The following is a 15,898-nucleotide window of genomic DNA, read 5'->3' as shown; positions in this document are numbered from 1 at the left end:
TAAAATAGTTATTCCAGCAAACTCATCAGCTTTGATGCAAGAAACAAGTTGTTTTAGAATTCATTCTAAATCAGAGTTGTAAAAAACATGTAATTTTGGAACTTATATACTACTGTAGGCTTATAGCCTAACATATATACAGTACTGTGCAAAGGTTTTAAGCAGGTATGAGGAAATGCTTTAAAGCAAGAATGCTTTCAAATAGTTTATATTTTTCATTAAACAAAATTCAAAGTAATTGAACAGAAGAAAAGAAGAAGAAGGTACACTTCCACACAGATTTTTAAGGAACCTGGGAGGAAGGTTGTTCCAAACATGTTAGAAAATGAAACATAATTCTGTTGATTTAGGTGCCTCGGCTGCTTCTCTCTTCATATAATCCCAGACAGACTCGATGATGTTGAGATCAGGGCTCTGTGGGTGCCAAGCCATCACTTTCAGGACTTCTTGTTCTTCTTTCCACGAAACATAATTCTTTAATGACTTTGGCTATAAGTTTTAGGTCATTGTCGTTCTGCAGAATACATTTGGGGTCATGTAGCTGCTTTCCTGATGGTATTGCATGGTGGATTTGTATCTCCCTGTACATCTCAGCATTGGGGAGACCATGAATTCTGAACAAATACCCAACTCCATTTGCAAGGAACCTCCAACCTGCTTCACTGTTTTCTGCTACAGCCAAGTGTTTTAAATTTTCACTCAGCCAACATTTTTCTGTTCCCCACTTCAGTTTTCATGAATAGTCGCATGACCTTGCTTTCACATCAGAATTATGGCTTTTTTTACTGCAAGACTTCTATGATATGAATCAAACCAATATGGATTTGATTTAGATTATTCTTCTGTTCACTCGCTTTGCATTTTTTAAGTTATAAAAATTATACTGTTTACATGACATTGTTTCTTTACAGCATTTTGTCACACCTGCCTAGAACTTTTCCATGGTACTATATATATATATATATATATATATATATATATGAATGTGAGAAATGTATTATATTGAATAAAAAATTACAACATGTTCCTATATGTAAATATATTTCTCATATTCTTTTTATAACCGACTTAACAACTGAGATTCAAGATAAAGTGGTTCCAAAGAGTAAATCAAGTTCCACAAATATATGATGTCAAAAAAGCTTTTCAGAATAAAACAGAATCAGAATTCTGGCAATTTCATTTTGATTTGCACAGATTTCCTGTCTCCAATTCAATCTGCTTTAATGGATTCATGAACAAATACCGTGAGTTCTGCAGCCTGATAACATTTGCAGCTCAGTTCATGAAATCCGTAGCACCGCAATGGAATTTTCCTTGGCTCCATTTATGTTATTACAAAGAATTTTAAGCAAATGGGTTACTTTCTGTTTATTTCTGATCTAGGTCTAGGTGTAGAGGAAACATACATTGCAATAAATTTCCAGAAGCGCATAAATATATTGACTCTTTACATCAAGTAGTCGGATGTTTAATGCTATTCGCTGTAGTAGCAAAAATATATTATATTGTAATATTTTATCCTTCTGCATCTGGTAACTCAAACCCTTACTTCTAAGTATCCTTTTATGGGGTAGACTGGAAATCATTTTTTTATTCCAATTGTAAATGATCATTATCCTGATGTGGCAAGTTGTTTGCCCTAGTGCTGGTCCATAAGAGCAGCTGGAATCTCAAGTGTATTCATGATGCTTGAGCCTCTTGGATAATATGGAATAGACTTGTGCATGCGGATTTCTCCCAATTGGAAATTTACAGATTTTTTGGTGAATTTGGTGTCAGTTCGTACACAGCCAGAAAACCGGGACCAGACCCCCAACAAATCGGATGAAAAGAAGCGTAAAGCGCCAAATTTTTATTTTAAATTCATGGACCCACATTCACTCATACTCTTACTCACTCTCACACACTCTCATTCTTGTTCGCTCTCTCAGGCTCTCTCTAAATGTGTCTCTACCTTTTCTGTCAACCACTTTAGCTTCTGCTACTACTTCTGCTTCAACTGAACACTTCTTCTTCTTTATCTTCTGTCTTCTTACTTTTCCCTTCTCTTCTTTCTTCATCTTCTATCTTCTATCCTCAAACTGCTATCTTTATCTGCATCTCTGCGGACATAACCTGGAGGGAACTTCCGCTAAAATTGTGGTGCTTGCGGTGAAGTCCTCTTCCTGATCCTCCAATCAGAAGTGGCGTCATATTGCACTCACTTGCAGTGACACCCCCCCCAATTGGAGGATCATGGAGAGGACATCACCTAATGCGTCACCATTTGGGCAGAAGTTCCTGCTGGGTTATGTCTATGGAGATGCAGACGAAGAGATAAGATAAAAGATAGAAGATGGAGAAAAAGATGCAGAAGTAGTTGGCAGAGAAACATTTAGAGAGAGTGAAAGAGAGAGTGAGCAATAATGAGATTGTACGCTGATTTCAGCAGGAACCTCATCATCTTTTATTTGTTATAATTGTTATGTGATGCACTACTTGTTATTTCTTATTTACCCATTGTACAGCACTGTGGAATATGATGGCAACATATAAATCAATAAATAATAATAGTGAGAAGAGATACGCATGCTATTGCAATAATACATCCAGCTTTCTGTTCCTGTTGAACAACCCTCATCTTTCAGTGTACAAAATGACTGTTTTAGCATCAAATCATGTAGTAGTTTGCTTACGTATCACGATTGGGAATGCATGAATTTAATAACTAGTAACGATTTTCCTTGTGTAGCTTTTGCATGCATTTGCAGCATTGACTTATGAATGGCAATCTACTTAGCATTTTATTGGCTAATTTCCTAGGCAGCTCCTTGGATATTGGGGCATCAAGAGGAGAATCGCCCAAAACAAAATTGCTTGTGAAACTTCTGTCCTGCAGCATATAGAATTTCACATGTCTTGTGTCTTCACCATAGCAGATGGTAGTCACTTCAGGGGCTTAATCGGATTGAAGGAAAACTTGTATTTAGCAGAACTTGAAGTTGTCAAGCATATACATTGCTCATTGTTTGAAACAAATTATAGCCTTGGTTGATTTCTTAGTGTTGATGGCTTACCAGCCAAAGCTCATTTTAAACCAAAACGTAGGTTTATGAAAATATGTTTTTATTATTTGTTTATACAGCCATATAGGATTTACTTGGGAACGTTATTTAGTTAAGATACAAAAGTGATAAAAATAGAATGTCAATATTGTGAATCGATATTGTTAAAGCTTTCTATATATAAATCTGAAGGTTCAATCCTATTACATATTGTACAAAAGTATTGCCTTGAATGCATAATGTGAAATATATTTTATTTATAATACGTTAGTTGTATTATACATTAATTCTCATACTTCACCCGGAACTAATGGAAGCAATGTCACCGTATACCATATCGATAGTCTATATGCAAATAATATTGGTATCGTTTTAATGTCCACTTCAGTATTAATGCTGGTACAGGTTACAGGGTGGGTCGAGAGCGTCTGACTTTTCGATGGATTTTTATTGAGAAGACTGCCTATTGCTATATTGAGACTTGACTACTGCCCATAAATCTAAAAAATTAATATGCACATTTTCCCAACCTAGAAAATAAAAAAACACATGTAGAACTACCAGCTTTGTCTTCTTAAGCTATGAATAACTTTAAAATATGACCAGGCCTGGCCATTGCGCAATACCTGGTGGACCAGAGCCCATGAAGCTGCCTACTAACCTTTATGGCTGCTAGTGTAGCAGATCTGGTCCTTCAGCCGTTAAATTGTAGCATGCAGCTGTGTAATCCCTATTCCGACCCTCCATATACAAACTAGAAATCTGTAATGTTAGCCTTTATGTTCAATTCTATTAGTAGACTGGGAAAGTTGTTGTTTGTGTTGACATAATATCCCCCCCCACACACCAGTAATGGGGGATAATTGTTTGATCCTTTGCAAATTGCCCCACTTATGGCTAGATCACATTGGCACACAACATCAGTCACCAGGAATATTCTTTAAAATGGCCCAACGATTATCTGGAAATGAATTTGTAATTAAACACCAGTCAGGCACTTGTAAGGTTAATGCCTAAATTTTACATAAAATGTGGAAATAGGGCCATAAAAATGTGTCCTTTAGTGTTCAAAGAGCTTTTTAAAATGCTTAACGTTATTTACATATACATTTATATGAGTAAATGCCTGTGCTTTTATCTTTCGCTTCATGTGCTTTTGCCATTAGGGAAGCTGCTATTTATTGTTACTGTTTCGGGAAATTTCTTGATCCTTGTATTAGCATATTCCAGCTCTCGGATAGAAAACCATAACAGTATGTTCCTTTACTTTAGGTTTGACAGCACAATGTGCATTTTGTGGGAGAAAAACCTTTCAGGATAACCATAAAAGGGAAAGACAGCAAAAAATCAATTATAGTCTCGGGAGTCGTGGATATTCGAGTTTTAATACACAGTTTAAAGGTCTAATCCTCTAATGTTAACTTTGCGCATTGCTACAGTATCAGGGATGCATGCCCAGTGCTTTGAGGAAGTATTAGATTTTTATGGATTATCCTGTATACCAAAGCTCTTTAATAGGTAGTCTTTCCTTGGTTATATAAATAACATTTCTCTGATGCTTTGCTAGCTTATGACTAAGCACAGTTTGTGCGAAACGCGTCAAGCGGTTTAGCCATTTTTTTGTTTGTTCGTGTTCACGTACTGTTGTTCCTTTCGATTTTATTGTCCACGGACGCTCAATAAATGTATTTTTTTATACATGCATGGACTTCCTTGTGTGATACTGGTGTCGGCTGGCGCAACTATCGGTTTTTGTGTCGCAACTTGGAACCTGGACCGGGTCCTTCTGGCGTTGCAGCACCCAGCTACGTTTGGATTTATTATTCAAATTTATATGGGATTGTAGCCTCTCCATTTGTTTATTTTAGCCATAGACATAGCTTTTGTCATTTAGCCTTCTGGTAAAGTGGGTCATGTTCTTATTGTGAGAGCTCTCAATTTCCTCTTTCTTTGGGCAATGGCCATACACAAATAATGTATTTATCTTGGGTGCTCTCCAAGGCCTAACCCAGAGCAGCACCGCCTGTTGCCCCTTCCTCACCATTGCCCTTACTTCTGGGCACCCTTTGGGAGACTGTGGTGACCCTCCATAGTGTTAAAATCCCATTGATGTGGCGTTGCAGGAAGCCTGAGGTCATCTTGGACTATCCCTGTGCTTGCACGTGGCTAGCCCTTCCTCTACATGAAGATGGACAGCTCCAGGTAGTCTACCCTGGGAAGTTTCCGTAGTTGCACGTATCAAACATCCATTGGTGGTTCTGGAACAAGAATTATATTTTAACTTTATCCTACTTTTAAGGTTGTAGTTTTTAAAACGGGTTCAAGAAAAAGTTGCAGTATTTTTTTCATATTTATCTGAATGCAGAACTTCTACATGCAGATTGCTGAAAATATTAAATCAACTAGAGAGCTATTATTAATATTCGGTAGAAGAAATATAGTAGATCATCTGAGAAAAAAAACGAGGATAGTTACAGTATGCAGGGGCTACCTCACACTGGTTTATGGCAGATTAGAAAAAAGGACATTTTCAGTCAGCAGGCGATAATCAGAAATATGAACCATGTCCACATCTCTATGCGGTATCCTGATAAATTATGAGTAAATCACTACAACAAGCACAGGGCGAACGAGTTTACAAAATGCTACACCGCGATATGCTTTAGCATTTAAATTGCTGTGAAGTCGCAGAGGCAAGAGTTTAGGTATATATCAAAGTGCAAATTAAATGTTAAGCATATCAAATATTCTAGGTAGTGCAATGCATAAACTATATTGGCATATTAAAGTCTTTTTATACTAACATATATCTGCTCATAGTCTAATAGCGATCTATCCTAATAGATGAGTCAACAGTCTCCCTGTGTTTCTGTGGTTCAAGTTCAGGTTGCACTCAATTGTGTATATATATATATATATATATATATATATATATATATATATATATATTGTGACTTAACGTCTTTTAAAGCACAAGGAGTTTATTAGAGATCTTTAAAAACCACTTGTCTTCTAGGGTAACACAAAAACAAATTCCAGATCCAGGTAAAATTGATTTTCTTCAAATCAGCAGAAAAAAAACAAAATACAAAAGAAATCCTTGCTCCTTTGAGCACCTAACTAAACACAGAGGTTTTTTTTTTTACTCCCTAGGTTGGGGTGGTTTTCCCACCTCCCAACAAAACAATACAACCATGTTTCCTTAGTTTCCTTTATTACGCTTTCTCAGAATGTCTTCCTGCCTCCCTAATATAATCTTATTACAGCCCATTAAGGCTTTTATTCGACGCCGCACTATATATTTGACCGTCACTGTATTTATCGCTTGGGATATAAGAATGTCCAACTTTTTAGATCCGAAGAGGCTCCGACATGAAGCCTGTATCACTAATTCAGACGATGGTTTTACCTTTTGGCTGTTATTTATACTATTGGATCTATTCACAATTGAACGTATTTATCACATTTTTGTATGTTTAATTACTAATAAAAAATAAATTAAAAAAAAAGAATGTCCCCCTACCTTCTCTGCCAACCTCATCCACTCCTCTCTTTCTAGGAGCTCAGAATGTTTGCTGGGTAGTGGTGTCTATATAAGTTGTTTAAATAAAATACATATATACAGTGCATACAAATCTTGGGAGACATGAGAGAATATACATTTTATAAAAGCAGACATCTTTTTTAGATAATTTTTTTTTATTGCATTGCTAAAGGAAATCTATATAGGGTTAAAAAAATAAGTAAACAAAATCTATACAATATTATGCTAAAGATTACCCAGATTTTCCTTCCTACATATAAGAATAATGACCGTGTAGCTACTGCATGGTGAATAATGCATGCAACTCAGCAAAATGAATTTGAAACCAATTATCTAGAAAAGGTATTTTACCTTGTGGATTAAACATAACAAGAATATTTAGCAAGAGAAGAGCAGATGTTCCTTTTATGTTTATAATAGCTTCTGAAATGCACACAATTAAAACTAAAATATATAAGCAAAGTATTTATTGATTACCATCTGTTTTCTTTATACATATATATATATATATTTATTTATTTTTGTGGGTTTTTTTTGTGACAGTTTCCTTTTAAATATGCATTACGTATCAGGAAATGTAAGATCTAATACTCTTTGTCAAGGTTTATCTTTAGCGGTGGGATAACCCATAGCCTGCACCTTTGTGTCTCCCTCTGCTATCAGATTCCAACTTGTCATTCCTTTCCCAATATCAATGCTCCTTTCCTCCCTCTGTGTCCCCTTTCTCGCTATCCCTCTCCATCTCCTTCCCTCTTGCCTTTCTTTCCTCTCATCCATTTACCCCACTATTAAGATTCTAATGAACTCTGCTGTCCACATTCATTTTTCCCAGAATGTATCAGAAAAGTCTATATGGGACTTTTTAGATGATAACTTAATGATGAGGATAGCTATTGTAAACTCTCTAAGATGCCATGGTCATACCATTTATCATACCTTAATACACAAAAGCGCCAGCTCACTTTTTTGGTGACATACTCTAGTTTTCTGACGTTTTTGGTTACTTAACATATTTTAAATAATTTCCTACTTCTCCTTTTATTCATTTGAGCTAAAAGTAAGCCTCTTGGGATTTTATCGTTAAATATTGTATGTGAAACAAATATGCTACAATGTGCATACAACTGTTAATTTTCACTAATACATAAGGTATACATATTTTTATTTAATTTTATGTTTTTTCTTTATTTACTTAATGAATTCTGGAAGCATGCAAGAACTGTTACAGTCTTTTGTAATGAAATCCATTTTTCTATTCACTTTCCAGAATAAAAGCCTCAAAAACAAACTGTTATCAGGAAATAAGCTCTGTGGACTTCGTGCTGAAGAGGTAAATGGAATTTATTTTTTAAATACTTTTAAATACTTTTTTTAACAGATATTTCTTATTCATAAAACAACTGTTTATAAAATGAGCATATACTGTATTTGAAAATTTGTGTTCTCTGATTGAATCTGTCTATTTAAAATGTTATTTCTGTTTTCCAGTAAGGTTACATGATACTCCTCGTTGTAGGTTATGTAGATTTGAAAATATTTACATATATATATTTGGTAACATTTACATGTTTGTACGGTTACCAAATGTTCTTTTGCAAAGGAACATCTTGTATTTTACAGCGCTAGAAAACAGACCAGACATGTACCTTGGCCGCCACGTTTTCATGGATGCAGAAGGAGATGGAAGAGATGAGGCTTAACAGTAGTCTCTCCACTGGCTCATGACTCTCGTTGCAGAAATAGGGGACATTTGTAGAAAGAATCAATGCAAACATTTCTATTTAAGACTCCATTGCCTACAAACTAACACCAGTAATAACATTGGTTTAAAATGGCTTAATAATATTGTGTAGCCCACCTTAAAATGATACAAACCTTTCTTGAATAGACTAGAATCTATTTAGGCCAGTGTTTTATGTACATGGTGCATGTTCTGTATTTTGACATTTGAGAGGCCAATAGAACATGGCCGTTTGGTGTATACAACAGACTTAAAATGGATTCAGTCGAAACTTGAATTTGTTTTTTTAATCTCTTATGTTTCCTGGTTTTATAGTCAAAGCGGATACAAGCCCAATTGAAAGAGCTCCGGTATGGGAAGAAAGATTTAGTTTCCAAGGTGAGTTAATGTATTCAGATTAGTAGAACTCTTGCTTTGTTAGATAAATATTGATTACAATTTGCTTAATAAATCTATTTTAAAAGTTATTAAAAAGGTATTAAAATTGTACAGATGACATAATTTATTACTGTTGGTTACAGAGAGACAAATGTAATTTGTGTTTGTCTCGAAAACAATTTGTAAGTATTGCATTTAGCTGCTAATCCAATGCTGGTATTGGCCAATGAAATGGGATTTTAATTGAAACTTCTTCTCCCTTATCCATATTAAATTAACGTTGTGCGTGTATATTTCCTGAAAATTGCTCCAGTGCCAGAAAACACTTAGAAAATGTCTATGAACGTGCCCAATGACACAAACAGTCAATTCAGATATCATTTCATTAATTTCATACTACAAGTTTCCAAAAAACACAATGCTTTAGAGAGCCACACATCAATTGGATAGGTACCTAGGCATCTAGAACTTGGTTTATAGAAGTTAGTATTAATTATACTACTAGCAGAAAACTTATATTTTTCAATTGAAAAATTGAAACGTAAGACCAAATATATATCCTATGATACGTATAAATAATAATAATAATAATATTAATAATAAAACAGATTTTAGATATTCAAGATCTTTGCCCAGGGAATATCGGAATCTTGATTTTTACATCATTTTTGTTATATTGGCATGTAAATCAGGATGCATAATGAACAGAAAGAAAGTGGTATTATATTGATGGAACCTGGGTATTTACATTAAAAACACCACTGATTACACGCCCTGTGATATGAAGAACGGTTGTTTGCTTTATTGCACAAATGTAAAATGTGACATTTTCTTTCGTACCATTTTTTTATTCTTTCAGAGTCCAAGGTGCCTTTTCTCCCCTTGTGAATGTAAATGTGGTTATAAGTAGCAAATAGCTCATTTAAATCTAATGCTCCTCATAGCATTGTCTTGCTCTGTCTTCTACATACAAATTAGTATGTGTATTGGTATAATTGATTCTCCATTTAATCTCTGCAACTGATGCTACACGCATTTTCAGTGACAAAGAGATTTAAAGAGATCCCATTCTTTTTTTCTATAGCTCATTAAATCGCAGTATGTCTTTTTGTGCACGCTTCGTTTTTCCCTAGTTTTGTAAGACACATTTTTATTCCCCATCAGTAAGCATCTAATGAAGAGCCGTACAGTTTTAAAAGTCCACACGCAACAAGGATGAAGGGAGAGTTTTATGGAAGTCTAGTTGTACCTTGGGATGCTTCATTTGCTCTCTCTCTCTCTATCAGAATTTTCCCATTTATTTCAGAGCAGGAGAAAGAGGCACACAATATGAGAAAGTTTTTACCAAAAATGGACATAGTGACCACAATGAAAAGAGAGAATAAAAACTATACTTAATTAATATGCTCATCTTCCGCAAGCATGACTACCTCAATATCCACCTCCATGACATTACTTAATAGCGTAACTGTTCTGGTAATTACCATAACTATTATAGGCTTATCCTGTTTTTGTTTTGTCGCTATTTGAATTAGTTAGGATTAAAATATTTTGGCCAAAGGAAATTTGTTCAGTGGCAAAGAGTGGCATTATCTAATCATTATCCCACTTCTCGTCACCTAACCATTGTTTTGAGGAATAATCACGTAGATCATACAGACAGAAAGTTTAGCTTTCTGATATTATGGTACAAATACAAGACGGACATCTTATGGACCTAATTTTAATTGTTAATTACCATCACATCAGACCAATGGTTTTGTGAAGCTTGATTTGTATGACGAGGGCATCCAGTTCTCCAGGCTTCAATGCTTATTGTGTGTGGAGTAATTCTGGATTGGAGTTTATAAAAAAATCGAATCTTGGGGTATGGGAGCAAATCCAGCTATATTTAAACCAGCTATATTATCTGTGAAGCTCTGATTTTATAGTTAAACCGAATAAAACTCTGGTGCAATCAACCCAAAACTCATAAAAACAACAATAAACATATTTACAGGATCTTAAATCAACTCTATATGATATTTGCTTCTAAATCTGAAATAAGATCTCTTGTAGAGCTGGAAGGACGCTTAATACACTTGACTTTATTAGCTCTATAAGATGTTTCATGGTGCCCGAGGGTATTGTATGACAGAATTCAGCATTCTATACGTTGATTTATAATCTATTACTATCACATACTTTGTTATAAAGTAGAGGCTTACGGTCTACCTAGCAAAGGAATATATTATAGACAAACTGTGAAGAATAGATATGGAAGCCTCTTTATGGTAGAATGATTTATTGATACATTTGTATGTATTTAACAACAAAAGGCTTCCTGGGAGAATATGTTATATTTTTTATTACAATGTGAGATTTTCTTCTTGTTGTAATATACTTTAAAGTAATTAGTTGAACTTATATGATAGAAATCCATATCCTGTTTTCAACAACACAAATGAAAAAAAAAAAGTTTCTTATCTGTTCAGTTATTCTATTCCATGTGGTATTTACTATAAAGGCCATGATTTTACATAAAAATTTTGTTTGAGTTTATAATATCATGTAGAAAGCATTCACACGACACAGTCGACTTCTAGACACAATGATAAATTACATCTGCTCTAAACTTTGATAAAATGCCATAAGTCATTGCTTCAAGGTCAATCAGTGGTTATGAATGACTCCAAAAGGGCTCTGCCTTATAAGCTTATTATAGGTCTACATGCTGCATTTTAAATGGGAATTTTTAACATCAGTTTATTGTTCTTCTGTCAAGGAGTGATGACAAATCTTTGCTTTTTTTGAATCATCGCTTATACAACGAACAGCATAGGGTTCATGCCATTTGTATTTGTATAGGAAATGAGAAATGTAATGTTTTGTGCAAGTAAAGCTACATTTCTATATAATAAATATTAGCGGTTCCACTGAGTTTAGAAATGATTGTATAATGTGAAAGTCATTTAAAAATATTAATGCTTGTAGGGGTGTATCTTCTAAGTATTCAACCATATGTAAGTTGTGAGGAGATGATAGAACTAACCTATAAGGAGTAATTTTGTTACCAGGGCTGTCCTAGTTCATATTCACCAGAAGTGTCTTTTGGACATAATTCATAAAGTATGTTATACCATTGTATCAGTTATGTGTTATACAGATCAACACCTGCAATAAGGACCAGGTTTACTGTTAACCCCATCCTTACAAAGACTACCTGAAACAACCCCCAACAATCAGAAGCTTTAATCGCCCCGGAACTGGCCATCTGGCAAAAGAGGCAAATGCCTAATGCCTGGTAGGCCATTGGCCCCAGATCAGGTGCTGCAGTGTGTGGCCACTGGCTGAATATTCATGCAAACATTGCTTACATTATTTTGTATAAATATTGTGAAATATGGGAACCCGAGTAAAGATGTTTACATAGTAACATATATGTATTAGAAACCTACCTTTTAGATATATATCCATACCTGGGAACTTTTCGGCTCCGGCTACCCGCTAACGTCGGGGGAGTTCCCGCTGATGTTGGGGGAGGGCGGAGGAGCAGCGCTCACCCAGGTATGTATATATATATCCCAGTTAATGAACCTCTCCTTTCGTTAACTTGCTGATTCAGGCAGCCTTATTAATATTGGGCAGAGGAGAAGGGAGATCATTGGTTGACGTGAATTAGACATTGATAGTTGTGCCGTGTTCTGCCACAGAGTACAGCTTCCATAAGGTGACTTTTTAAAATGAATATTTTGAAAGCAATTCCACTGATTGACAAACAAAAATACAAGGCATAAGTAGATCTAAAAATGATTTAAACAATACAGAACCTACTTAAATTCTTTTACCCCAAGCCGTCTCTGTTTATTTCCTGATTACACTGCATTTAGAAAACAGATTATACTATTTACATGACAGATCTATTCTTTTTGGCAAGCTAATGACATTTTTAAAAATCATACCTTTGGTATCTTTCAATATCTTTCAATAAACATAATTTTTTCCCATTTTTTTAACAAAAATATTCTTTGAAATAGACTCAAAAAAGTCTTAACGGTATCTTTTAATCACTTGGTGATAAAATAAGGTAGATGATTAATATCTACGATAAGCTAGATGTACTACAGAAACATTCTGTGTAACTATACCGTATGCTGCTTAGAGGCAAATGTGCCTTTCTATTAACCTCTAAATGCATGAAAAGTCATATCCGTATCCCTGATACTACAAGATCTCATTATAAACCTGGCTATGATGTCTTGGATAGCCCAGGGGGTTCTTTGGCATGTAGACACATGCTTTTCATTTTAAAACTAATAATAAAAGTAAGGTCTGGAGATAAATAGATATGTTTAAAATCTTTACTAGTTCTTAAAAGCATGTACACTGATCTTAGACAGCTTCTTAAGAACATGTACACACAGTTTAAACATTGTCTATCAAAATATTAGTGCTGAGAACTCGAATAAACTTGGCAAATTAACTATTTACATGCATTTGTCAACACGCTGCACTGGATTCAATGCCAGAGATAAATCTATCACAAGTAATTGAATAGTAATTCTCTCATAGATTACCGTATTTGCTCGATTATAAGACGACCCTGATTATAAGACGACCCCCCAAAATCTGAATATTATTTTAGGAAAAAAAGAAAAAGCCTGAATATAAGACGACCCTATAGGAAAAAAGTTTTACCAGTAAATGTTAATTCATGTAAACTATTAAATTTTTTAATAAAAGCTATGATTGAGAAAAATATTTTTTTGTTTTTATTTCCTTGTATTTTCCAACCTGCCCCCTAGTTACACACATCTGCCTGGAGGCTTGCCACTCCAATATGGCACTGTGGCCCATGATATGCCTTTTAACCCCCTATGTGCCACTCTGCCTCCAGAAATGCCTTATACCCCTATATGCCACTCTGGCATTTAGGGGGTTAAAAGGCATATTATGGGGCAGAGTGGCATATAGGGAGGCATAAGGCATTTCAGGAGGCAGAGTGGCGTTCAGGGGGTTAAAAAGCATTTCATAGAGCACTCTGCCTCCAGAAATGCCCTATGCCCCCATTTAACACTCCCCCCCCACACACACACTTACCGGGGCTTCCAATTTCCTGCTGTATACCGGGGCAGCAGTCTTCCTTCTGTCTCCCCCCCATTTAACACTACCCCGATACACACCCACCCCACACACACTTACCGGTGCTTCCAATTTTCTGCTGTATACCGGGGCAGCAGTCTTCCTTCTGTCTCCCGCTGCTAGCCAAACCTCCTTCTGGCTGCAGCGGGAGACAGAGTTCCCCGCACCGGTGCGCCACCGACACTGGCACCGGTGCGAGGAACTCTGATCTCTGACAGTCGGGGAAGGTCTGCGCGATGGACGCAGACAACCCCCGCTGCTAGCCACACCTCCTTCCGGCTGCAGCGTAAGTTGTCTACGCGGATCGCGTGAAAGGATCCAGGTCCCCTGCAGCGGTGCGAGGGATCTGGATCTTAGTCTCATAGTCAGACCTCTATTTGAGGTCTGATTATAAGACGACCCCGATTAGAAGACATGGGGTATTTTTCAGAGCATTTGCTCTGAAAAAAACCTCGTCTTATAATCGAGCAAATACGGTATATCGTATCTAATGAATCTGGGCCAGTATTTAGCTTTCTTATCACATTTTTCCAATCTATAGGGAGGATTGCTATGCAATTACCTGTGGCAGATTTATCTCCGATATTGAATTTACCCCGTCAGGTGTTTTTATGTCAGCGTTTACTTAATACAACAAAAGGGCAGTCTGGTTTTCCACAACTTCTTCTTCTAAAACTCCCATGACATGTAATACGATGCAAATACAGATACAAGATAAAAAAAATCCAAGTAGGCAATTAACAGTGATATAAATATGTGGAAATATGTGAATTGTAGCGCTCCTCACTCATCTTCATTTTAAGTCCTTCATCTCTGCAGTGCCTACAAATTCACACTGCATCATTAACCTGCATAATGGGGAGACCAGCCTTGAGCTGTCCAAGCTCTCTTGAATTTCATCTGACCATCATCATCACTCTGGGTTGAGCGTACACCTATTGAATACACTAAAGTTTTACTGTACGCAATAATATAAGAAGGTCTATTCGCCAAAGTGGGAGATGGTAGGAGAGCTTCCAGGACACTTGTGGTTTCAACTTGCTGAATTTGGCATGCCAAGGGCAATCGTTGGCAAGTTTCTGCTGCCAGTCTTTTATTATACTGTATGAAGGTCCCACCCCAACGAGCTTCTCCTACAAAAATGGCTGAGCTCGACCTGGATTAATGTATAATTTAATGACATCTCATTGTTTTCACAATGTAATATATGGAACCATTCAAGCTCTTTCTGCAGCAGAAGCTCACTAGGATGGGACCTTCATAATGTATAATGATGTTGGTGATTTAAAACCTTAACTCTTCTGCAAACTCTCCGGCAAGCTCCTGCTCTAATGGAAAAAGACTTTATTATTGCACACAGGACATTATGGAAATGTAAAAAAAATTCCCTGAAAATACTGTTACATAGTATATCTTGATAAGTAACCCAGAGAAGAATTATGATTTGAAGGTTCTTGGGTATAACTGTTATGCTAGGTAGTAGTTCCATCCCATAGTGCTGTAATGCAGCCCCGAGCTATATAAATGTTATTATAACTTTAATGAGCTGCAAAATCCAATGCAAATGTTTTCCATGAGCGCACAACGTGGCCTTGAGGTTTTCCGACATATATTTTGAAAAAGCTTGGATACTTGTAATTTTCCTGTATTTTAAGATAAGTCACAACTTTTAGAGCAATGGGGATAGTTACCCAGTAAGACCCAGGCCCATTTAACTCTTAACCTTATTTGGAAGCCTATGGATCTGGAATATTTGATCTGGGTACACAATGCAGTGTTCCACAATAATAGAATTCTGAATAATGTGTGTGTAAAGTAAAGTTAAGACATTTAAAATCTATTTACTCATCTAAGATACTTTGGTCTTCTTCAAAATAGTTTACCCTTAGATAGCTATTATTAGACCTTGGAGTTATTGGTCAATATAAAGCCGTACATATAATATTTCTAATGGTTTTAGGTTATTTTCATGCAATTACTTAAAGTAACCTTGTAACCACAATCAAACATATTTATGCATGCTTTGTTTTCATATTAGTTCTAATTTGCACACAAAGGCAATTATAT

General features: G+C 35.8%; 1 protein-coding gene across 1 annotated transcript in view; it reads left to right on the top strand.

Moving 5' to 3' along the window:
* Window positions 1–15,898, top strand: part of LOC149276246 (leucine zipper protein 2-like) — a 115,299-nt gene that overhangs the window by 39,618 nt on the left and 59,783 nt on the right. Inside the window, exons 6-7 of the mRNA XM_089503814.1 lie at window positions 7,859–7,921; window positions 8,648–8,710. Coding sequence (XP_089359940.1) covers window positions 7,859–7,921; window positions 8,648–8,710 — 126 coding nt within the window. The remainder of the gene's footprint in view (window positions 1–7,858; window positions 7,922–8,647; window positions 8,711–15,898) is intronic.

This window comes from Sceloporus occidentalis, unplaced genomic scaffold (assembly GCF_023333645.1).
Source record: "Sceloporus occidentalis isolate IW3139 unplaced genomic scaffold, rSceOcc1.0.p SCAF_243, whole genome shotgun sequence".
In the NCBI taxonomy this organism is placed as follows: domain Eukaryota; kingdom Metazoa; phylum Chordata; class Lepidosauria; order Squamata; family Phrynosomatidae; genus Sceloporus; species Sceloporus occidentalis.
This window is presented reverse-complemented; position numbering and strand designations above follow the sequence as displayed.